This window comes from Giraffa tippelskirchi, chromosome 6 (assembly GCF_054371585.1).
Source record: "Giraffa tippelskirchi isolate mGirTip1 chromosome 6, T2T-mGirTip1v1.2.pri, whole genome shotgun sequence".
NCBI lineage: Eukaryota > Metazoa > Chordata > Mammalia > Artiodactyla > Giraffidae > Giraffa > Giraffa tippelskirchi.
In genome coordinates this window covers 117,205,477-117,222,397 of record NC_137280.1, presented here as the reverse complement: position 1 = coordinate 117,222,397, position 16,921 = coordinate 117,205,477, and the positions used below count along the sequence as shown (strand labels likewise).

Genomic DNA, 16,921 nt, shown 5'->3' with positions numbered 1-16,921 from the left:
CCCAAGTTGCTGGTTACACTTTTCCATACATTTAAATTAAAAACAAGTCTGAAGGGCTAAATAAATGTCAGTGCTTCCACCTGGGAGACAGGTGTGTATCTGCTCACCTGTACTCCCAGATGAGCTGACAGGGGGTGGTGGCGGAGGCAAGGCTCAAAGACAAACTTCAAGGGGGATGGGGGGCAGGGCAAGGCCAGGTGCAGAGTGAGCCAAGGCCCTGTCTCCTGCCCCAGACCCAGGCCACACCACCAACTTCAAACACCTGGGCTAGTGATAGCAGATAATAAGATCCGCATCCCTAGAACCTAGGACTTCTCAGAAGGGTGGGGGATTTATTAATAATTAGCCTTCATCCCTTCCTCCCAACAAATCCAACATCCTCTAGTAAAAGCCAAAGTCCTCACCACACCTTCCAGGGACCTGCATGGCCCACCCCCCAGACCCACCTCCTGTCTCGCCCTCTCGCGGTTCCAGGCACATGGGTCTCTCTGCTCTCCCTCTAACCCGCCAGGCATGGTCCTGCCTCAGGGCCTTTGCACATCCCCCATGCCTGAACCACTCCCGCCCCTGTGTTCACAAAATTTGTGCCCTCACTTCCTTCATGTCTCTACTCAAAAGTCACTTCCAGGGACTTCTCTGATGGTCTAGTGGCTAAGAGTCTGTGCTTCCACTGCAGGGGGCACAGGTTCAAGCCCTGTTCGGGGAACAAAGCTCTCACATGCCGCATTGCATGGCCATACACACACACATAAAATCACTGCCATAGAGAGGCATTTTTCCAATGCTTCCAGCTCCTGCCCCCACCCCCCTAGCTCCTCGCTACATATTCTCCCATGACACTCTCTTTTTTCTTACCTGTTATGCATTTATCCTGTCAACTGTGACCTCCCCAAATTCTCAGTAGCAGGGGTTTTAGTTTCTTTGGGTCGTTACTCTACTCTTGGCTCCTGGAGCAAGGCCGGGCATACAGTAGGTGTTCAATGTTTGCTGAGAGGTTGATTGAATGAACTGGACCCACTGCTCACCAGTAGCGCTCACTCAGTGTCTCCTCCTCCTGCCTTGCTGGAATTCTCAAGGATGAGGACTCAGGGCTGCCCACTTGGGGGCTGTACAGAACTGCCTCCTTTTCGTGAAAACTGTCTGTGGTGGACAAGCCACTACCAGGTAGAGGCAGACTGGGCCGACAAGGGGGAAGAGGGATGATGTGTCTCGGGATTGCAGGGAACTTCCTTGGCGGTGTATCAGTTAGAGAAAACCAGAACACCCTCCCTCTCCCAGCCATTCAAGTTCAGGTCCTTGGAAGCACAGCCTGAGTCAGAAGGTGGGGGGTGGAGGAAGCTGAGCGATGTGGTGGTCTCGGGGGAGCCCCTGAAGCAAGTACCCTACCTTGAATCAACCCCACCAGGAGCCCAGGGGCCCATGTTTTGTGCCCCCACAGCTGTCGGTCACTGACTCCAGCCTACTCCCAAGAAGGGGGCCGTAACCTCGAGGTCATCTCCAAGGAGATACCTGCTGTCATCCAAAGACAAATCTACTGCCAAGGGGGCAGGTTTCATCCCTGGTTGAGGAACCGAGATCCCACAAGCCTTGCAGCATGGCCAAACAAATATCTTCAGACATGGGCCAATGGCCCCAGGACAGGAGCATCCCCAGTTGGGAACCACTGAGCTGCAGCCCCTGGAGCCACCACCCTATTGGGGTCCCTGGTTTCTCCTCCTAATCCTCCTCTTGCACCAGAAGTGTAACCAACCAGAATCAGGGGTGTGCAGAGCTCTGGTGGGGGACAGGCTGTGACGGACACCATGGTCCTTCCAGCTGTGGCTGCAGCCGCCTTGTGGGAGATCACCAGGGAAGCCCCCTGCAATCCCGGGACACATCATCCCTCTCCCCCCTTATAGGCCCAGTCTGACCCCAGCTGGTGGTGGCTTGTTCATCACAGACAGTTTTCATGAAAAGGAGGCAATACCTGCTCCAGGGGCTCCCCTGAGACCACTGCCTCACTCAGCTCCCCTCACCCCCTACCTTCCAACTCAGGCTGTGCTTCCAGGGATGTGAACTTTAACAAGTGGGAGAGGGAGGGTGTCCTGGCTTTCTCTCTTATTGGATTGGATTTGCTACATTTTGCTCAGATGTTTTTGCACCATATCCACATGGCAGGCTTATCACCTTCCTTACCTGTCCTGTCTCTGCCTGTATTTATGATCAGGGTGGTGCTGGCCTCACAGAGGAAACCAAAGGCAGGTTGTAGGAGGTCCTGTCCTTGCTTACCCAGCTCCCGCCCCCCAATTTCCTAGGAGGCCAGGCGGACATCCACGGCCAGCCTCCCGGCCTCTCTGCTGAAGGTAGCCTGGTGGTATCTGGTCCCATCACTTCATGGCAAATAGAAGGGGAAAAAGTGGAATCACTGACAAACTTTATTTTCTTGGGCTCTAAAATCACTGCGGACAGTGGCTGCAGCCATGATATTAAAAGATGCTTGCTCCTTGGAAGGAAAGCCATGATAAACTTAGACAGTATATTAAAAAGTAGACATCACTTTGCCGGCAAAGGTCTATCCAGTCAAAGCTATGGTTTTCCCAGTAGTCATGTACAGATGTGAGAGTTGGACCACAGAGAAGGTTGAGCGCCAAAAAATGGATGCTTTCACAATTGTGGTGCTGGAGAAGACTCTTGAGAGTCCCTTGGACTGCAAGGAGATCCAACCAGTCATTTCTAAAGGAAATCAACCCTGAATATTCATTGGAAGTACTGATGCTGAAGCTCCAATACTTTGGCCACCTGATGCAAAGAGCTGACTCATTGGAAAAGCCCTTGATGCTGGGAAAGATTGAAGGCAGCAGGAGAAGGGGGCGTCAGAGGAAGAGATGATTAGACAGCATCACTGACTCAATGAACATGAGTTTAAGCAAACTCCAGGAGATGGTGAAGGACAGGAAAGCCTGGTATGCTGCAGTCCATGGGGTCACAAAGAGTTGGACACAACTTAGCCACCGAACAGGGCTTCCCTGGTGGCTCAGACAGTAAAGAATCCACCTGCAGTGTGGGAGACCTGGGTTCAATCCCTGGATTGGGAAGATCCCCTGGAGAAGGGAATGACTACTCACTTCAGTATACTGGCCTAGAGAATTCCATGGACAGAGGAGCCTGGCAGGCTGCAGTCCATGGGGGTCACAAAGAGTCGGACATGACTGAGCCATTTTCACTTCACTTCACTAGCCACTCAACTGCAAGCCTGGCCCTGCCCCAGAGGTGCCTGCAGGGGGCGCTGGCTGGAGTAAATGGCCACTACTCCGCCAGTGACCAGCAGGGTGGTTGATCCTGCCCAGCTCTCTTGGCTCCTGGGCAGGAAAAATCTTAGGTGTGCTTTTGACAGGGGACAGAGTGCCAGGTGCCAGCAGGTGTACTGGGTTTAGCCACCCCCGCCTTCTCGGTCTCTTTCTCCTCCCACCTCGATCTCTTTCTATAGGCTCCTCCTGGGTTCCCTCCCAAATAAAGAGCTTGAACTCAGATTCTTGTGAGGTGGGACTGTTGCTTTCAGCTGGCTCCTCTGGAAGAGTTTTCAAAGAAGGGGACTTCCTTGGCTTCCACTCCAGGGAGCGTGAGTTCAATTCCTGGTCAAAGAACAAAGATCCCCCATGCTGCCTAGTGTGGTCAAAAAAAGAAGGGGATTGTGGTGAACAAGACTGAGAGCTCCTGAAGGAGGGGAGAGAGAAAGCTTAAGGACATGTGCTCGAGTCCATCTTGGCCACTTGGTGAGACCTTCATTCTGAGCCTTGGTCTTCTCATCTGTAAAGTGGGGCTGGCCCAGCACCCACCCCCAGGAAGCCCCCCCCCAGAGCTGGAGGACAGACACGGGAGATGAGGCTGGTCCAGAGAGCTTTACTGAGCCCTCCCTAGCAGGCCAGGTGCTTCATCCGCCAGCAGTGCTGCAGACAGCGGAGCCTATGTCTGTGGTGGGGCCAGCTGTAAGTGACCTCGGTGGTGGACTCTGAGCTGTACTCTGGGGAGGACTCAGGCTGGCAGGAAGCAGGGAGCTCTGGCACCGAGGTGCTGCTGGCGGCCTTTGTCGTGGGCTGTTTCTGGTGCTGTCTGCTGGACTTGGGGGCGGAGGCATCTGGCCTGTTGTGGGTCTTGTTGGGGGGCTGCGTGGGGGTGGTGGTGCCACTTGGAGACTGCCCGAGGGCCGGGCCCTGGCTGGAAGAGGTGCTGGGCTGATGTGTGGAGCCTGAGGGCCCCTGGGAAGGGCCTAAGGAAGTGGTGGAGGGCCGGGCACGCTGCTGCCCGGGGGCCTGGGGCTGCCCAAGGGCCAGGGGCTGGCTGGAAGAGTTGGCTCGAGATCGGAGCCCACCCCGGGGCTTGCCAGGCAGCCGGATGCCAGTAGCCGTGGTGGCAGCCGCGGCCTGAGGCTGGGCCTGGCCCAGGTTGGTAGAACTCCTGAGGATGGGCTTGGTGGGGAACGAGGGGCTGGTGGTGGGCTCTGCTGGTGAGTTGGTGGAGGAATCCGCAAATGACTTGTGCTCTGTCTCACGGTCCGGCATGTCTGCGTTCAGGCTGGCTGGGGGCTTTACTCGGCCTTCTGAAGCCTTACTTTCCTTGCTGTGGAGAGACCACGCTGGGGGTAAGTGAGGCGGGTCTGCCTGTGCTGAGGGCCCGAGAGCCATGCTCGGCCAGTAATACCTGAACGCAGGCCACTGAGGACCAGCATGGGGCCCACTTGAGGGATCGGCAACCAGCCCTGGCTGGGATAGAGGCAGGTGCAGGCACTCACACACACGCATGTGCGCTCACACACGTCTAGGACCCCCCTTCCAGGGGTGGGTGCTTACGTACAGTCGACTCCGAGGGCAGTGAGGGGCCTGCTGCTGTGGCTGCCGGGGTGATGAGAGCCCGGCTGCGGGCCAAGGCCTGCAGGACTGGTTCCCGAGAGCGTGGGAGAGAGAGGCGGACAGTGAGACGGGGAGGAGGAGTGCCAGTCAGAGGCAGCAGGGATGCCAGTCAGAGTCAGGAGGACGGGAGGCAGGAGTGAAGGTGAGTGGGGTGGGGGAAGCCAGGAGACAGAGACTAGACATACAGACACCACCGGCCCTGCATGCACGCACCGTCCTTCGTCATTCCGGCTGCCACGTCCAGGGCCCGCCCGCTGAAGTCGCTCACGATGCTGTCCACGGCCTCGTGATGCTTTAGAAACAGAGGACGTATGATGCGATGGTACAGCATGTGAGCCCCGTTCCAGGGGCCGGGAGCCATGCAGAACAACAGGAAGGCGCACTACAGGCAGAGGTCAAGAGTCATCCTGGGCCTCCTCCATCAGACACCCCTAGGGGTGGGTCTGGCCTCCCCCATCATACACTCCTTGGGGTGGACCTGGGCTCCCCCATCAGACACCCCTTTGGGTACACGCTCCCAGGATGGAGTGGTGTTTCCCGGGTGGTGCCAACCTTGCCCGCGTAGTAGAAAGGGAACCAGGACAGGAGTAGATCGCTGAAGAATTCGGCTAGCCCGAACAGGCCGTACACCACCCAGTACGTGAGCCACACAGTGTCGTCCTCTTTGCTTGGGCTCTCGATAGCTTTGATCCTGGGAGAGGCATGGCAGGATCAGAGGCTGCCCAGAGAGTGCCTCAGCATCCCCCTACCCCCACCCCCGGCCCTGCCCCAGCATGCACTCACGAAGCATATGCGGGGTATGCAAAGCCGATGAGACTGCACAGCAGAGGAGCCCCGTACCCGAACAGAAGATACAGGCTTAGCAGAGTGGCGGCTCCTGCAGACAGAAGGCGGTAGGCGTGGGCTTCGCCTGCTGTGCCCGGACACCAGCGTCCCCTGGGCCTCGCTCATGCACCCTGCACCATCACTCCTCCCAGAAGCCTCAGCAGCCCCTGTAGCACCTGGGCACCCCCATCATGGCTCTGAACCCTGACTCTTGTGTCTGTAATGCACTAACATGTCCATCTCCCCCACAGGACTGCCAGCTCGCCAAGGGCAGGCGGGCACCTTAGGATTGGTCTGTACCAAGTACCTGCCCAGTGTTTATTGAATGAATATGGGATCTCTGCAATTATAACTATCTCACTCCAGGCCCTATAGGAGTGGCTGAGCAGAAGGGGCTAGAATTTGAATAGAAGTCATGGGAGAAGACAGATTCTTTACCCTCTGAGTCACCAAGGAATTCTATGGATAGAGAAGCCGGGTGGGTTACGGTCCATGGGGTTGCAAAGAGTTAGACAGAACTAAGCGATTAACACTTTCTACTCTCAGTGGGAGAAGGGGCTTCCCAGGTGGTGCCAGCGATAAAGAACCCACCTGACAATGCATATGTAAGAGACATGGGTTTGATCCCTGGGTCACTGGGAACCCACTCCAGTATTCTTGCCTGGGAAATCCCATGGACAGAGGAGCATGGTGGGCTACAGTCCATGGGGTCACAAAGACTGAGACAGGACTAAGCAACTAAACAAAAACAACAATGGGAGAAGAACCTGAAAGTGAGGCCATTCTGTTGTTAATACTTGATTCCTGGAGAGCGGAGAAAGGCAACAGAGTTTGTAACTTTGATCTTAGTCAAGGGTCTCTTCCCCTCACTACTACTGACTCTTGGGGGATCTTGGGCACTGTGGGGCAGGGAGCAGCATTCTTGCCCCCCCCCCGGCTTGATGGCAGGAGCAACCCCAGTCGTGACCACCAGATGTTCCCAGATACACAAGACACCCCCCCCATGAGAGCTTTTGTCTTCGTGGCAGGATGCAAAGCGTCATATTGAGTCCCTCAGATGGAGAACTCTCACCCACTATGAGACCCCTAGTGAGTATCTCTCTGCTTGGAGCCTGTTTCCCCATCTGTCAGTGGGGCAGTAGTGGCCCAGTCTCTGAAGGTTGGTGTGGGGGTAACTAAGTAAGACAAAAGAGGGGGCCCCTCCCTACACAGTCAGTGAGCCCCTACGGTGGCCCAAACACACTCCCAGCAATGAGGGCTCAGAGGACATTGCGGGGGGTGGGGGGTGGGAGCCACAAGTGTTAGCCACTCTGAAATCAGAATGGTCGCTGTTGCATTTATTAAGCCCTTCTTGTATGCAGGGCTCTATCCTCCCCCTGTTCTATCTCATTCAACAGCCAGGATGAAACAGAAGCTGGTGGGGTGGGGGGGCAGGGCGGGGGGGCAGGGCGGGGGGTGGGGGGGTGAGGCTCACACTAGGTCACCTGGGGAGCCTCTGACTTCTGGGAGCACTTACAACCCCTCCCCCACCTCTAGGCTGTTATCTGCAGAGAGACAGAGGCCACCAGTGGACCAGAGGGCAGAGTTCCCTTCCCCCTTTCCCCCCACCTGTGTTAGCCTTTATCCCTGGGGTCTGGCATCAGGAGAGGGGTGGGGGAATCCCTGGCTGGCCCTAGGCAGCCTGCTCACTGCTTCCTCTGGGTTTCCTTCTCTGGTAGCTGGGAGGGGAGGAGGGTTTTGATGATCTCAGGCAAGTGGGGCCTGAGGGTTTCTATATCTGGGAAAGAGGGTGGGGGAGTGGCATCCCTTCCCTGGAGATTGCTAGTTGGGGAGCAGTAGCTCTCCCAGGGCCCCCCTTCCCTCAATCCGGATTTCTGCAGCCTCAGCAATGGGAGGATGACCTGGGGCATGGGCGGGGGTGGTCCCCGAGATCAGCAGCAGATGGGGTGGGGCGGGGTGCTCCAAACAGGGCAGATTGCAGGGGCAGCCTCCCAGGCAGCCCCTGCTGCTATGGGCCGTTTTTCTGCCCTGTGACCCCCCAGTCTCCTCAGCGGGCCTCTCCCAACGGCCCCCCCCGCCGTGCTCTATGACCTAAATTCCCCACCCACTGGTGACAGTCATGTGGAAAGCCAGGCGGGGGATAAAGGGCTTGCTCCCAGGGGAGGTCCCTGGCTGACCCGACATGGGTTGAGCACCAGAAACCTGGAGGGACAGATTTGGATCCTTCCTTGGGCTGCCTGGCATGACAATCCCCCAGCTGGTGGGGAAACGGGAAGAAAGCAGACTCTCGGGATCTGTACACAGGTGCTTAAAACACATGGCACGTCCTCACCCAGAGCCGCCCCCCAGTGTCTGAACTAAGTGTCCTGAGACTCATTCTGGGCGGGCTTCTTGGAAGAGGTGGCAGAAAGGAGCTGGGTCTGAAGCACCAAAAAAGAGGGGAGGTACTTACAGGGCACTTACTGGACAGTTTCAGAGTATGGCAGGGGCCACCCAAGGTCACTAAGGAGGAAAGGCAGAGGAGGGACTGGAATGGAAGTGACAATCAGGGGTGACTGGACTCCCTCTCCATGGGCCCCAGCCAACGTTTCTGCAAGCCCACCACAGCAAACAATCCAGCTCAGGGTGGGGCAGAGTGAGAGGGCAGGCCAAAGGGTTGAGGTTGGGGTGGGGTGATACTAGCAGAAAAACCTCAGGAGGGGAGGTGGGAGTGACCCTTCCCCTCCTGGTCTGGAGCATCCCCTCGGAAAACGGGAAGATCTCTACACTTGCTTCCAGGCTGGAGTCCATCTGGGAAGAGGGTGGTGAGACTGGCAGGGCATTGCTACCTACCTGCCCTCTCCTCCCCCGGGACCAGAAGAACAACCGGAAGAACCGGACTTCTGCCTGGAGGGCATCCATGGCCAGGAGGGAGGAGGGGGCAAAGGACGACTGCAGGGCCGCGAGGGGGTTGGTCCTCGGCTGAGGTCGCACGTAGGGGACGAGAAGAGACTGCGGCCAGAACCAAGGTCCTGGTCCACGACCCCTCCCCAGGATCTCGGTCTCCTCGCTGGACTGTGGGAGCGCCCCGCCGCCTGAGTTGGAACCCGCAGCCGGGGCGGCCGGAAGGGAGAGGTCCGAGGCCCCGATAGCCCAGGGCCTCACTGTGTCTGTCGGCGAAATGAGGCGGCAGCCCCAAGCGCTGCCCCAGGGCTCACCCGTGGCCAAGTACCGCTTGTCGACACCTGTCTTGGCTTCGAGCGCCCCTAGCGCTTCGGTGGCCAAATTCCTCTGTTCCAGAAAGCGCTCGAAGCGCTGGCGCAGGCCGTCCATGGCACTGGCGCGCCCGGGACTGGCAGCTTGAACTTGACGGTCTCCCCGCGCACCGGCTAGACTGCTTGCGCGCCGCCTTCCTTCGGCGCGAGCCGCACCGCTCAACTCCGGGGCGGGTCTCCGCCCCCGGGCTGGTTTCCTCCTCCTGCCCTCCGCTCTGGCCAATGGGAGGGCAGGGCGGACAAAGGAGGTGGGGCCTGCCCCGTCTCCGCCGCCGCATTGCCCTCTGGAGGGCCGCGGCAGCCGCAGCCGCGACTTTGGAGGGTGGGGGCGGGGCGCGGTGACTGAGGGCACCGATTGGTTGAGCGGGAGGGGGACGTAGCTGATTGGAGGGGCGGGGTCATAGCCGGGAGGATTATTGGCTGAGCTGTTGTGGGTGGAGCTGGGGGTGGAGAGAAGAGTGCCGGGGAGGCGGAGCTGGCGGGCGGAGCTTACTCAAACTCAAGTCCATCGAGTCGGTGATGCCATCCAACCATCTCATCCTCTGTTGTCCCCTTCTCCTGCCTTCAATCTTTTCCAGCATCAGGGTCTTTTCCAGTGAGTCAGTTCTTTACATCAGGTGGCCAAAGTATTGGAGTTTCAGCTTCAGCATCAGTCCTTTCAATGAATACTCAGGTCTTATTTCCTTTAGGATTGACTGATTTGATCTCCTTGAAGTCCAAGGGACTCTCAAGTCTTCTCCAACACCAAAGTTCAAAAGCATCAATTCTTTGGCGTTCAGCTGTCTTTATAGTCCAACTCTCACATCCACACATGACTACTGGAAAAACCATAGCTTTGACTAGATGGACCTTTGTCAGCAAAGTAATGTCTCTGTTTTTTAATATGCTGTCTAGGTTGGTCATAGCTTTTCTTCCAAGGAGGAAGCGTCTTTTAATTTCATGGCTGCAGTCACCATCTGCAGTGATTTTGGAGCCCAAGAAAATGGGGCTAAATGTAGGAGGCGGGGTTTATTCAAAAGCGCAATTCTGGTTGGATTAGGAAGGAGGCAAGGCTTAGGGGTGTATATGAAGTGGGCGGAGCCAATATGGGGCGGGGTCAATTATAGCAACAATGAGCTCGCTCCTCTAGGTCAGAAGAATTGCGGGTCATTGTACAAACGGGAAGGCTGAAGCTCCAGAGGATTTGAGTCTACAGAAGACCGATCTGGGCATGTGTCTTCGGCACACTTCTGTTAGATCCTTGCGCCCTTCCAGTGGGGGAGCCGCAAGGCTCCCTGGGAGTTGAAGCTTTTCAGGGGTTGCTATGGCGCCGGGGGCGGGGCGGACGCTTGGGCAGTCTCGGCGGTTTGGCCGGGAGGAGGGGCTTTCTGAGGCCCCGCCCCGGCCCCGCCCCCGCCGCCATGCGGCCCGCCCGTACTGTGCTCTGTCTGCGCCTGACCTTGGCCCTGGGCCTGGCGCTCGTTGGCCCCATGGCTGTGGGGTGGGCCTCGGCCCGGGCCCCCATCTATGTCAGCAGCTGGTCCGTGCGGGTGTCCCAGGGTTACCAGGAGGTCGATCGCCTGGCGCGCAAATTCGGCTTCGTCAACTTTGGGCAGGTGGGCGGGACCCAGATTGACGGGAGGAGGCGGGAAGATGTAAGACGGGGACGACCTCAGATCTCTGCAGATGGGAGGGACTCCCTCGTTTCCCATATATCAAGGACCCCCAGCTCACCCCTGCCTTGTCTAACTTCAGATTCTGGGACCCCAAGAGGCCACCTGGTTGGGGGAAGATGTAAGAAGGTGACTGGCCCCAGCCTGAGAAGAGCTCCATCAGGGGAACCAGGTCTCAGCCATGCTCCCCTTCATTCCCAGATTTTCCCTGACGGGCAGTATTTCCATCTGCGGCACCGGGGCGTGGTCCAGAGATCCCTGACCCCGCACTGGGGCCACCGCCTGCGCCTAAAGAAAGACCCTAAGGTGAGCCTGGCCTTCCCTCAAAGGTTTCTGCCACCTCCTATTATTCTTGTAATTGTAATGAATGGCTGTGTGACCTTGGGCAAGTCACCAGCTCTCTCTGAGTCTTAGTATCGATCTGGCTCCCTAGTCTACAGTCGGGAGCCAGATGGGGAAGATCTGTGGAGAGCAACAGATCACGTGTGAGTGCAGCACTCATCCCAGGGCCTGGTGCCCTTTCAGCATTTCTTGTCATCCCCCTTCTCTCCTGTATCTCATTCAGAAAGATCAAGGTCCCCAGGTATAAAGAGGCTGGCCTGGGGGGCTGATTCGCAAGAGTCAGCCTGATACCCGCCAGGAACACTGGTACCAAGAGAACTGGCTGGTTGGAGATGTGGTCTTGATAGAGGCCAGGTCTGGCTGATGGGTTGGGTGTAGGGGGCAGAGAAAAATTCAGGGGCAGCTTCCATGTCTGGAGCTGAGCAAATGGGCAGAAGATGGACCTGATTGCTGACATAGGGGTGGGAGGGGGAACATGAGCCAGTTTGGATAGGGGGTGGGAGTAGAAAAGGAAAAGGGGGAAAGGGTAAAGGCCTGAGGAAAAGTGGCCCAAGGCAGGCAGAAGGGCATGTGCAAAGGCCCTGGGTGCAGCAGCCACTGTGGTTGCAGCAGAGGAAGGCTGGTGGGGCCAGACAGGCAGGGGGCCTCTTGGGCTTCAGAGAGGGTGGGGCAGGAGGGTTCACAGACAGTGATGCTGCAGCATGCCTAGAGTGAGTTGCAGAGAGGCGGCAGGGACAGAGCAGCTAGAAGACCAGGCAGGAGATGGTATGGCCATACAGGTGTGTCCTGCACCCGGAAGAGTGTGGTCAAGAGAAGTGGATGCTGCAAGGGGAGACGGACGTGTCTTGGGGAGAGGGATTCTAGAATGTGGACAGAGTGAGCCACAGTGGCCCTGGGCAGCAACTACCACATGTGTGGGGGTCCCTTGGGGGTGGGTGCTCTGAAGACTTCAGCATCCTCCTAAGGCAGAGCCTCAGGCACACAGGAACCCCCTAGAGCAGCCCCAGCAAACACAGGGTCCCTGGCTCCATCCTATATCACATGGGTCCCCGGACAAGTAGGTGACAGCCCAGACACACAACCTTCTAACCCTCAGCCCCCACACACCTCTGCCCAAAACACCCCCTCGCTGGCAGACCCAGGAAGAGGCCCGCCCAGACCCTGTAAGCAGATTTTGGCCTCTTGGCCAGGAATCTGCAGAAGGGCTAAGAGGCAGGGCCCTCTAAAGCATCCAGGTGTGAGGACAGGAAGCTGGGAGTAGGGAGGGCTGCTCGTAGGTCCAGCCCCTCCCACAGTGTGGTCTCCTCTGCCCCCTACCCACCACCAGGTGCAGTGGTTCCAACAGCAGACAGTGCAGAGGCGGGTGAAACGCTCCCTGGTGGTGCCCACGGACCCCTGGTTCTCCAAGCAGTGGTACATGGTGAGCTGGCTGGGCCGGGCAGTGGGGGCTGGCCATGTCAGAGCCCTCCTGATCCTGGCCCCGCCTTGCACAGAACAATGAGATGCAGTCAGACCTGAACATCCTGCAGGTCTGGAGCCAGGGGCTGTCGGGCCAGGGCGTCGTGGTCTCCGTCCTGGATGACGGCATCGAGAAAGACCACCCAGACCTCTGGGCCAACTACGTGAGCCTGCAGGGCTGGGGTGGGGGCTGCCTCATGTCTTCAGGCTGGCAGCAGCCCCCTCATGCCTCCACCCCCCTCCCCCAGGATCCCCTGGCCAGCTATGACTTCAATGACTACGACCCAGACCCCCAGCCTCGATACACACCCAGTGATGAGAACCGGTAACCCTGGTATCCCCAGGGGTGTGGGGGCAGCCCCTGGTTCCCTACGAGGGGCCAGGGGGATGTGATGGGCTCCTGTCTCTGCCCTGGTGCCAGGCACGGGACCCGCTGTGCCGGGGAAGTGGCGGCGATGGCTAACAACAGGTTCTGCGGTGCGGGCGTCGCCTACAACGCCCGCATCGGAGGTACTCAGACTGGGGGGTGGGGAGCCTCCTGGCCTCACACTCTTGCTGCTGAGCGGTGGTGCCAGGGTGCCAGGCCCAGGGTGGAGGAGAACTGAGCACCCCGTGTCATCGACACCTTCACCCCCAGGCGGGGAGAGCATGGGGCACAGGCAGGGTGTCCAGCGAGGCCGCAGCTGCCGCTCATGCAGGTGTGCGCATGCTGGATGGCACCATCACCGACGTGATCGAGGCCCAGTCGCTGAGCCTGCAGCCACAGCACATCCACATCTACAGTGCCAGCTGGGGCCCCGAGGACGACGGCCGCACGGTGGACGGCCCAGGCATCCTCACCCGAGAAGCCTTCAGGCGTGGCGTGACCAAGGTGAGTGGGTACAAGGCACAGCGGGTCCGGGGCCTACATGTGAGGCTCCTGCCCCACCCCAACTCCTGCCTCTGTGCTGGTCCCTTCCTGCAGGGCCGAGGTGGGCTGGGCACCCTCTTCATCTGGGCATCAGGCAATGGCGGCCTGCACTATGACAACTGTAACTGCGACGGCTACACCAACAGCATCCACACGCTCTCAGTGGGCAGCACCACCCAGCAGGGCCATGTGCCCTGGTACAGTGAGGCCTGCGCCTCCACACTCACCACTACTTACAGCAGCGGCGTAGCCAGGGACCCCCAGATCGTGAGTGCTCCCCCGCCCCCTGCACCCTCCCATGACCAGACTCCCAAGGCCTCCTGCCTCTGCCTGCTCCACCCAACCTCCTGGCTCTCGCCTTCCCTCCTGTCCCCCGCCTGGCCTCCTCCCAGGGCTGCCCTGTTGGCACCTGACACAGAGTGGGGTCCTAGACCATGGGTTGGCACCCCTTCACACGCCCTCCTGTCTCCCAGGCGGCCCTACTCAGTGCCCCAGCCCTGCTGTTGTGCTCTGTGGCGCCTCTTTCTTGAAGCCCTTGTGACTTTTGAAGCAGGGTGGGGTTTCTATGGGCACTGGTCCCGAGCCCTTGTCTGTGCCCCCCAGGTCACCACAGACCTGCACCACCAGTGCACGGACAAGCACACGGGGACCTCGGCCTCCGCCCCGTTGGCTGCAGGCATGATCGCTCTGGCTCTGGAGGCCAAGTAGGTGAGGGTGGGATCCCGCCAGCCGCCCGCGCCCCACAGCGTGGCCCTGGCTCACCCACCCTCGCCCACTCGCAGCCCGCTCTTGACATGGAGGGATATGCAGCATTTGGTGGTCCGGGCGTCCAAGCCCGCGCAGCTGCAGGCAGAGGACTGGAGGACCAACGGCGCTGGGCGCCGAGGTGCGGCAGGGCCAGGCGGGGGGCGGGGCCGCCGCACGCACACGGCCATGACCGCTGGCCCCTCCCCCTGCAGTGAGCCACCACTATGGCTACGGGCTGCTGGACGCTGCGCTGCTGGTGGGCATGGCTCGCTCCTGGCTGCCTACGCAGCCCCAGAAGAAATGTGTCATTCATATCGTGCACACCCGCACGTGAGCGCGCCCCTCTGCCCGCAGGACGCCTGCATGCAACTCAGCCTTTGTGCCTACCTCCCCACAGTTGTTCTCCCATCTGCCACCTCCCCCAGCCCTCCTCCACCTGCTTCTGTACCTGCCTTCTCCCTACACCTCCCATTGCTACCTGGGGAGTGGACACAGGGAGGCATGCCCTGAGGTCTCAGTTTACCTGTCCAAACAAGGAGAGGGTAGGCTTCAGGATCTGAGCCCAAACTCTGCCTGGCCCCCCACCAGCAGGCCAGAAGGAGAGGCCTTGGCCCCCACCCCCATCCTGCCGGTCATGCGCGTGAGGAAGAATGTGTCGGCCTGCGCCGGCCGCGCCAACTCCATCCGTTCGCTGGAGCACGTGCAGGTGCAGCTGTCCCTGTCCTACAGCCGCCGTGGGGACCTGGAGATCTCCCTCACCAGCCCCATGGGCACCCGCTCCACCCTCGTGGCCATCAGGTGCAGGGGCAGAGGCTGGCCCTAGGTGCAAACTCTCCCTCCTTCCTGGGTGGCCCCATGGGAGGAGCCTGAGCACCCTGGGGTCAGGCAGGCTGGACCCCATCCCTGTCCACATTGGCCGTGCTGGTCAGGACTCTGGTTATGAACCCCCCTCACCTGTCTGTCCCAGACCCTTTGACATCAGCAGCCAAGGCTACAACAAATGGATCTTCATGTCCACTCACTTCTGGGACGAAGACCCGCGGGGCTTGTGGATCCTGGGCCTGGAGAACAAGGGCTACTATTTCAACACAGGTGAGGTCCAGCTGGGTGCTGGCTGGGGCTCCACCCCAACCCATCGTGTAGATTGGAGCCCATGGCCTCTTTAGCTGCCCCCCCACCTCACAGAGCTCCCACTGGCCTCCTGGCAGAGACTGAGCAGGCGGGACTGGCACACAGCAGGTGCTCACTTACCAGCACACACCAGATGTCTGGTTCCCAGCCCACAGAGGGTACTGGGCAACTCTGTACTGTCTGTGTCCAGGGTTCCAGGATGGGGTGTGGCTGGCAGGGCGGGAGGCCTGGAATGGCAGGACCAGGCTGCTGACAGCCTCTCCCCCTCCTCCCCATGCCCACCACAACCCCTGCCCAGGGACGCTGTACCGCTACACGCTGCTGCTCTATGGGACGGCTGAGGACATGATGGCGCGGCCCTCGGGCCCCCAGGTGACCAGCAACGCGTGCGTGCAGAGGGACACAGAGGGGCTGTGCCAGGGTGAGTGCCCGGCGCGGCATGGCCCATTTGCCGGGAGGTGGCAGCAGGGGCAGTGTGCGTGTGCGGCCTGGAGTGGAGGGGCGGGCAGGCCGGGGTGGCAGGTCTCAGCCTCACAGCCCCGTGGCCGTGTCTGTCCCTCATGCAGAGTGCCACAGCCCTGCCTACATCCTGGGCCACCTTTGCCTCGCCTACTGCCCGCCAAGGTACTTCAACCACACCCAGCAGGCGGTGACCGCTGGACCTGGGCGCTCAGCTGCGCCCACCAGGCGGGTCTGCTCCAGCTGCCACTCATCCTGTTACACCTGCCGAGGCAGCTCCCCACTGGACTGCACTGCCTGCCCTCCGCAGTCCGTGCTGGACGAGCAGCAGGGCTCCTGCTCGGGACCCCACGCCCCTGAGGGCCACTCCCACTCCACGGCGACTGCCCGCCCCTGCCACCATGGCCCAGCCCAGGCTGTGGTGCTGTCCCTGCTGGCCATGGCATTTGGGAGCCCCCTCCTCTGCCATGTTCTCCTCACGGGCTGCCTGCTGCCATGGATGGGACCCCCTAGGACACCACTCCAGAACCTGCAGCAGGCTGGAACCCAGAGCCAGCTGACACGGACAGCCAGCATGCACCTCTGCTCAGGCCCTGGTGGGCACCCCCATCCTACTGTCCAGACTGGCGCCCCATAGGAACCTGCCCCGGGAAGGCCCTGGCAGCCTCAGAGGCACAGGCCAGGGGTGGCCACGTGGGATCCTGCACTCCGGACTTGGCAAGTCAAGGTCAAAGAGAGAGAGAGAGAAGTCTCATTGCATAGTTTGGGTGGTGTAGGGGGGGAGGAACCAGGTGTGAGGCCGATATTCCTTCCCTGTCCCAGAGTGGAGGGAGAGAGACGCAGAGCGGACGACACTGTCCAGAGTCTCTTCTCGGGCACCTCATCCTCTGACTGCGCAGAATTTGCAAATAAAGGTTGAATAGGAGGTGCAAGTCTGTGGGGTCCTTGGGGCACCACTCTCTTCCCCACGGTGGGGATGTTGGGGCTGTCCCATGCATACCATGTCTGTCCCTGGAGAAGGGGTCGGGGTCAGTGGAATCCAGAGCCCATGCCCTGGGGGAGTGGGGGCTGGTGGGCTCCTGAGTGATAGCTGTGGCAAAGCCTCTGAGCACCCTGGAAGTGTCCTGGCCTGCTCTTACTGCTCTCCCATCCTTTTTTTTTTTTTTTTAATTTTGGCTGCACTGGGTCTTCATTGCTGCACACAGGCTTTCTCTAGTTGCAGTGCATGGGCTTCTCATTGTGGTGGCTTCTCTTGCT

At 59.5% G+C, this 16,921-nt stretch overlaps 2 protein-coding genes across 60 annotated transcripts; one reads left to right on the top strand and one right to left on the bottom strand.

The window, feature by feature from the left end:
* Positions 1-2,396: 2,396 nt before the first annotated feature.
* REEP6 (receptor accessory protein 6) lies at positions 2,397-9,251 on the bottom strand. Of its 12 annotated transcripts, none has more exons than XM_081502627.1 (8): positions 7,320-7,743; positions 6,303-6,449; positions 5,670-5,763; positions 5,439-5,577; positions 5,100-5,268; positions 4,831-4,913; positions 4,120-4,596; positions 3,860-3,893 (listed from the first exon to the last, which is right to left on the bottom strand). In XM_081502627.1, the coding sequence occupies exons 2-7, from the start codon at positions 6,415-6,417 to the stop codon at positions 4,585-4,587; spliced, it is 612 nt and encodes a 203-aa protein (XP_081358753.1). In that variant the 5' UTR covers positions 6,418-6,449; positions 7,320-7,743; the 3' UTR covers positions 3,860-3,893; positions 4,120-4,584. The 12 variants fall into 12 exon arrangements, with proteins under 12 accessions (XP_081358750.1, XP_081358753.1, XP_081358752.1 ...); XM_081502626.1 differs by having other exon boundaries at positions 7,613-7,743; XM_081502634.1 differs by lacking the exons at positions 4,831-4,913; positions 7,320-7,743 and adding an exon at positions 8,544-9,251.
* PCSK4 (proprotein convertase subtilisin/kexin type 4) lies at positions 7,863-16,596 on the top strand. Of its 48 annotated transcripts, none has more exons than XM_081502610.1 (16): positions 9,408-9,560; positions 10,700-10,738; positions 10,819-10,923; positions 12,287-12,379; positions 12,489-12,581; positions 12,666-12,742; positions 12,839-12,927; positions 13,116-13,288; positions 13,382-13,594; positions 13,931-14,031; positions 14,110-14,213; positions 14,287-14,404; positions 14,666-14,872; positions 15,042-15,166; positions 15,504-15,626; positions 15,772-16,596. In XM_081502610.1, exons 4-16 carry the CDS (start codon positions 12,377-12,379, stop codon positions 16,299-16,301), a joined length of 1,956 nt encoding a protein of 651 aa, XP_081358736.1. In that variant the 5' UTR covers positions 9,408-9,560; positions 10,700-10,738; positions 10,819-10,923; positions 12,287-12,376; the 3' UTR covers positions 16,302-16,596. The 48 variants fall into 48 exon arrangements, with proteins under 48 accessions (XP_081358735.1, XP_081358732.1, XP_081358718.1 ...); XM_081502622.1 differs by having other exon boundaries at positions 12,453-12,581; positions 15,504-15,577; XM_081502593.1 differs by having other exon boundaries at positions 12,453-12,581.
* Positions 16,597-16,921: the final 325 nt, after the last annotated feature.

Coding starts and splice junctions, on each gene's coding strand:
- REEP6 (XM_081502623.1), bottom strand. CDS start 9,243: ATGCGGCGGCGGAGACGGGGCAGGCCCCACCTCCTTTGTCCGCCCTGC. Junction 5,269..5,438: donor CTTTCTACTACGCGGGCAAG/GTTGGCACCACC, acceptor CTCTGCCTGTAG/TGCGCCTTCCTGTTGTTCTG. Junction 4,597..5,099: donor AGCCGGAATGACGAAGGACG/GTGCGTGCATGC, acceptor GTCTCTCCACAG/CAAGGAAAGTAAGGCTTCAG.
- PCSK4 (XM_081502569.1), top strand. CDS start 10,366: ATGCGGCCCGCCCGTACTGTGCTCTGTCTGCGCCTGACCTTGGCCCTG. Junction 14,032..14,109: donor GCTCTGGCTCTGGAGGCCAA/GTAGGTGAGGGT, acceptor GCCCACTCGCAG/CCCGCTCTTGACATGGAGGG. Junction 15,212..15,461: donor GGGCTCCACCCCAACCCATC/GTGTAGATTGGA, acceptor GGCTGCTGACAG/CCTCTCCCCCTCCTCCCCAT.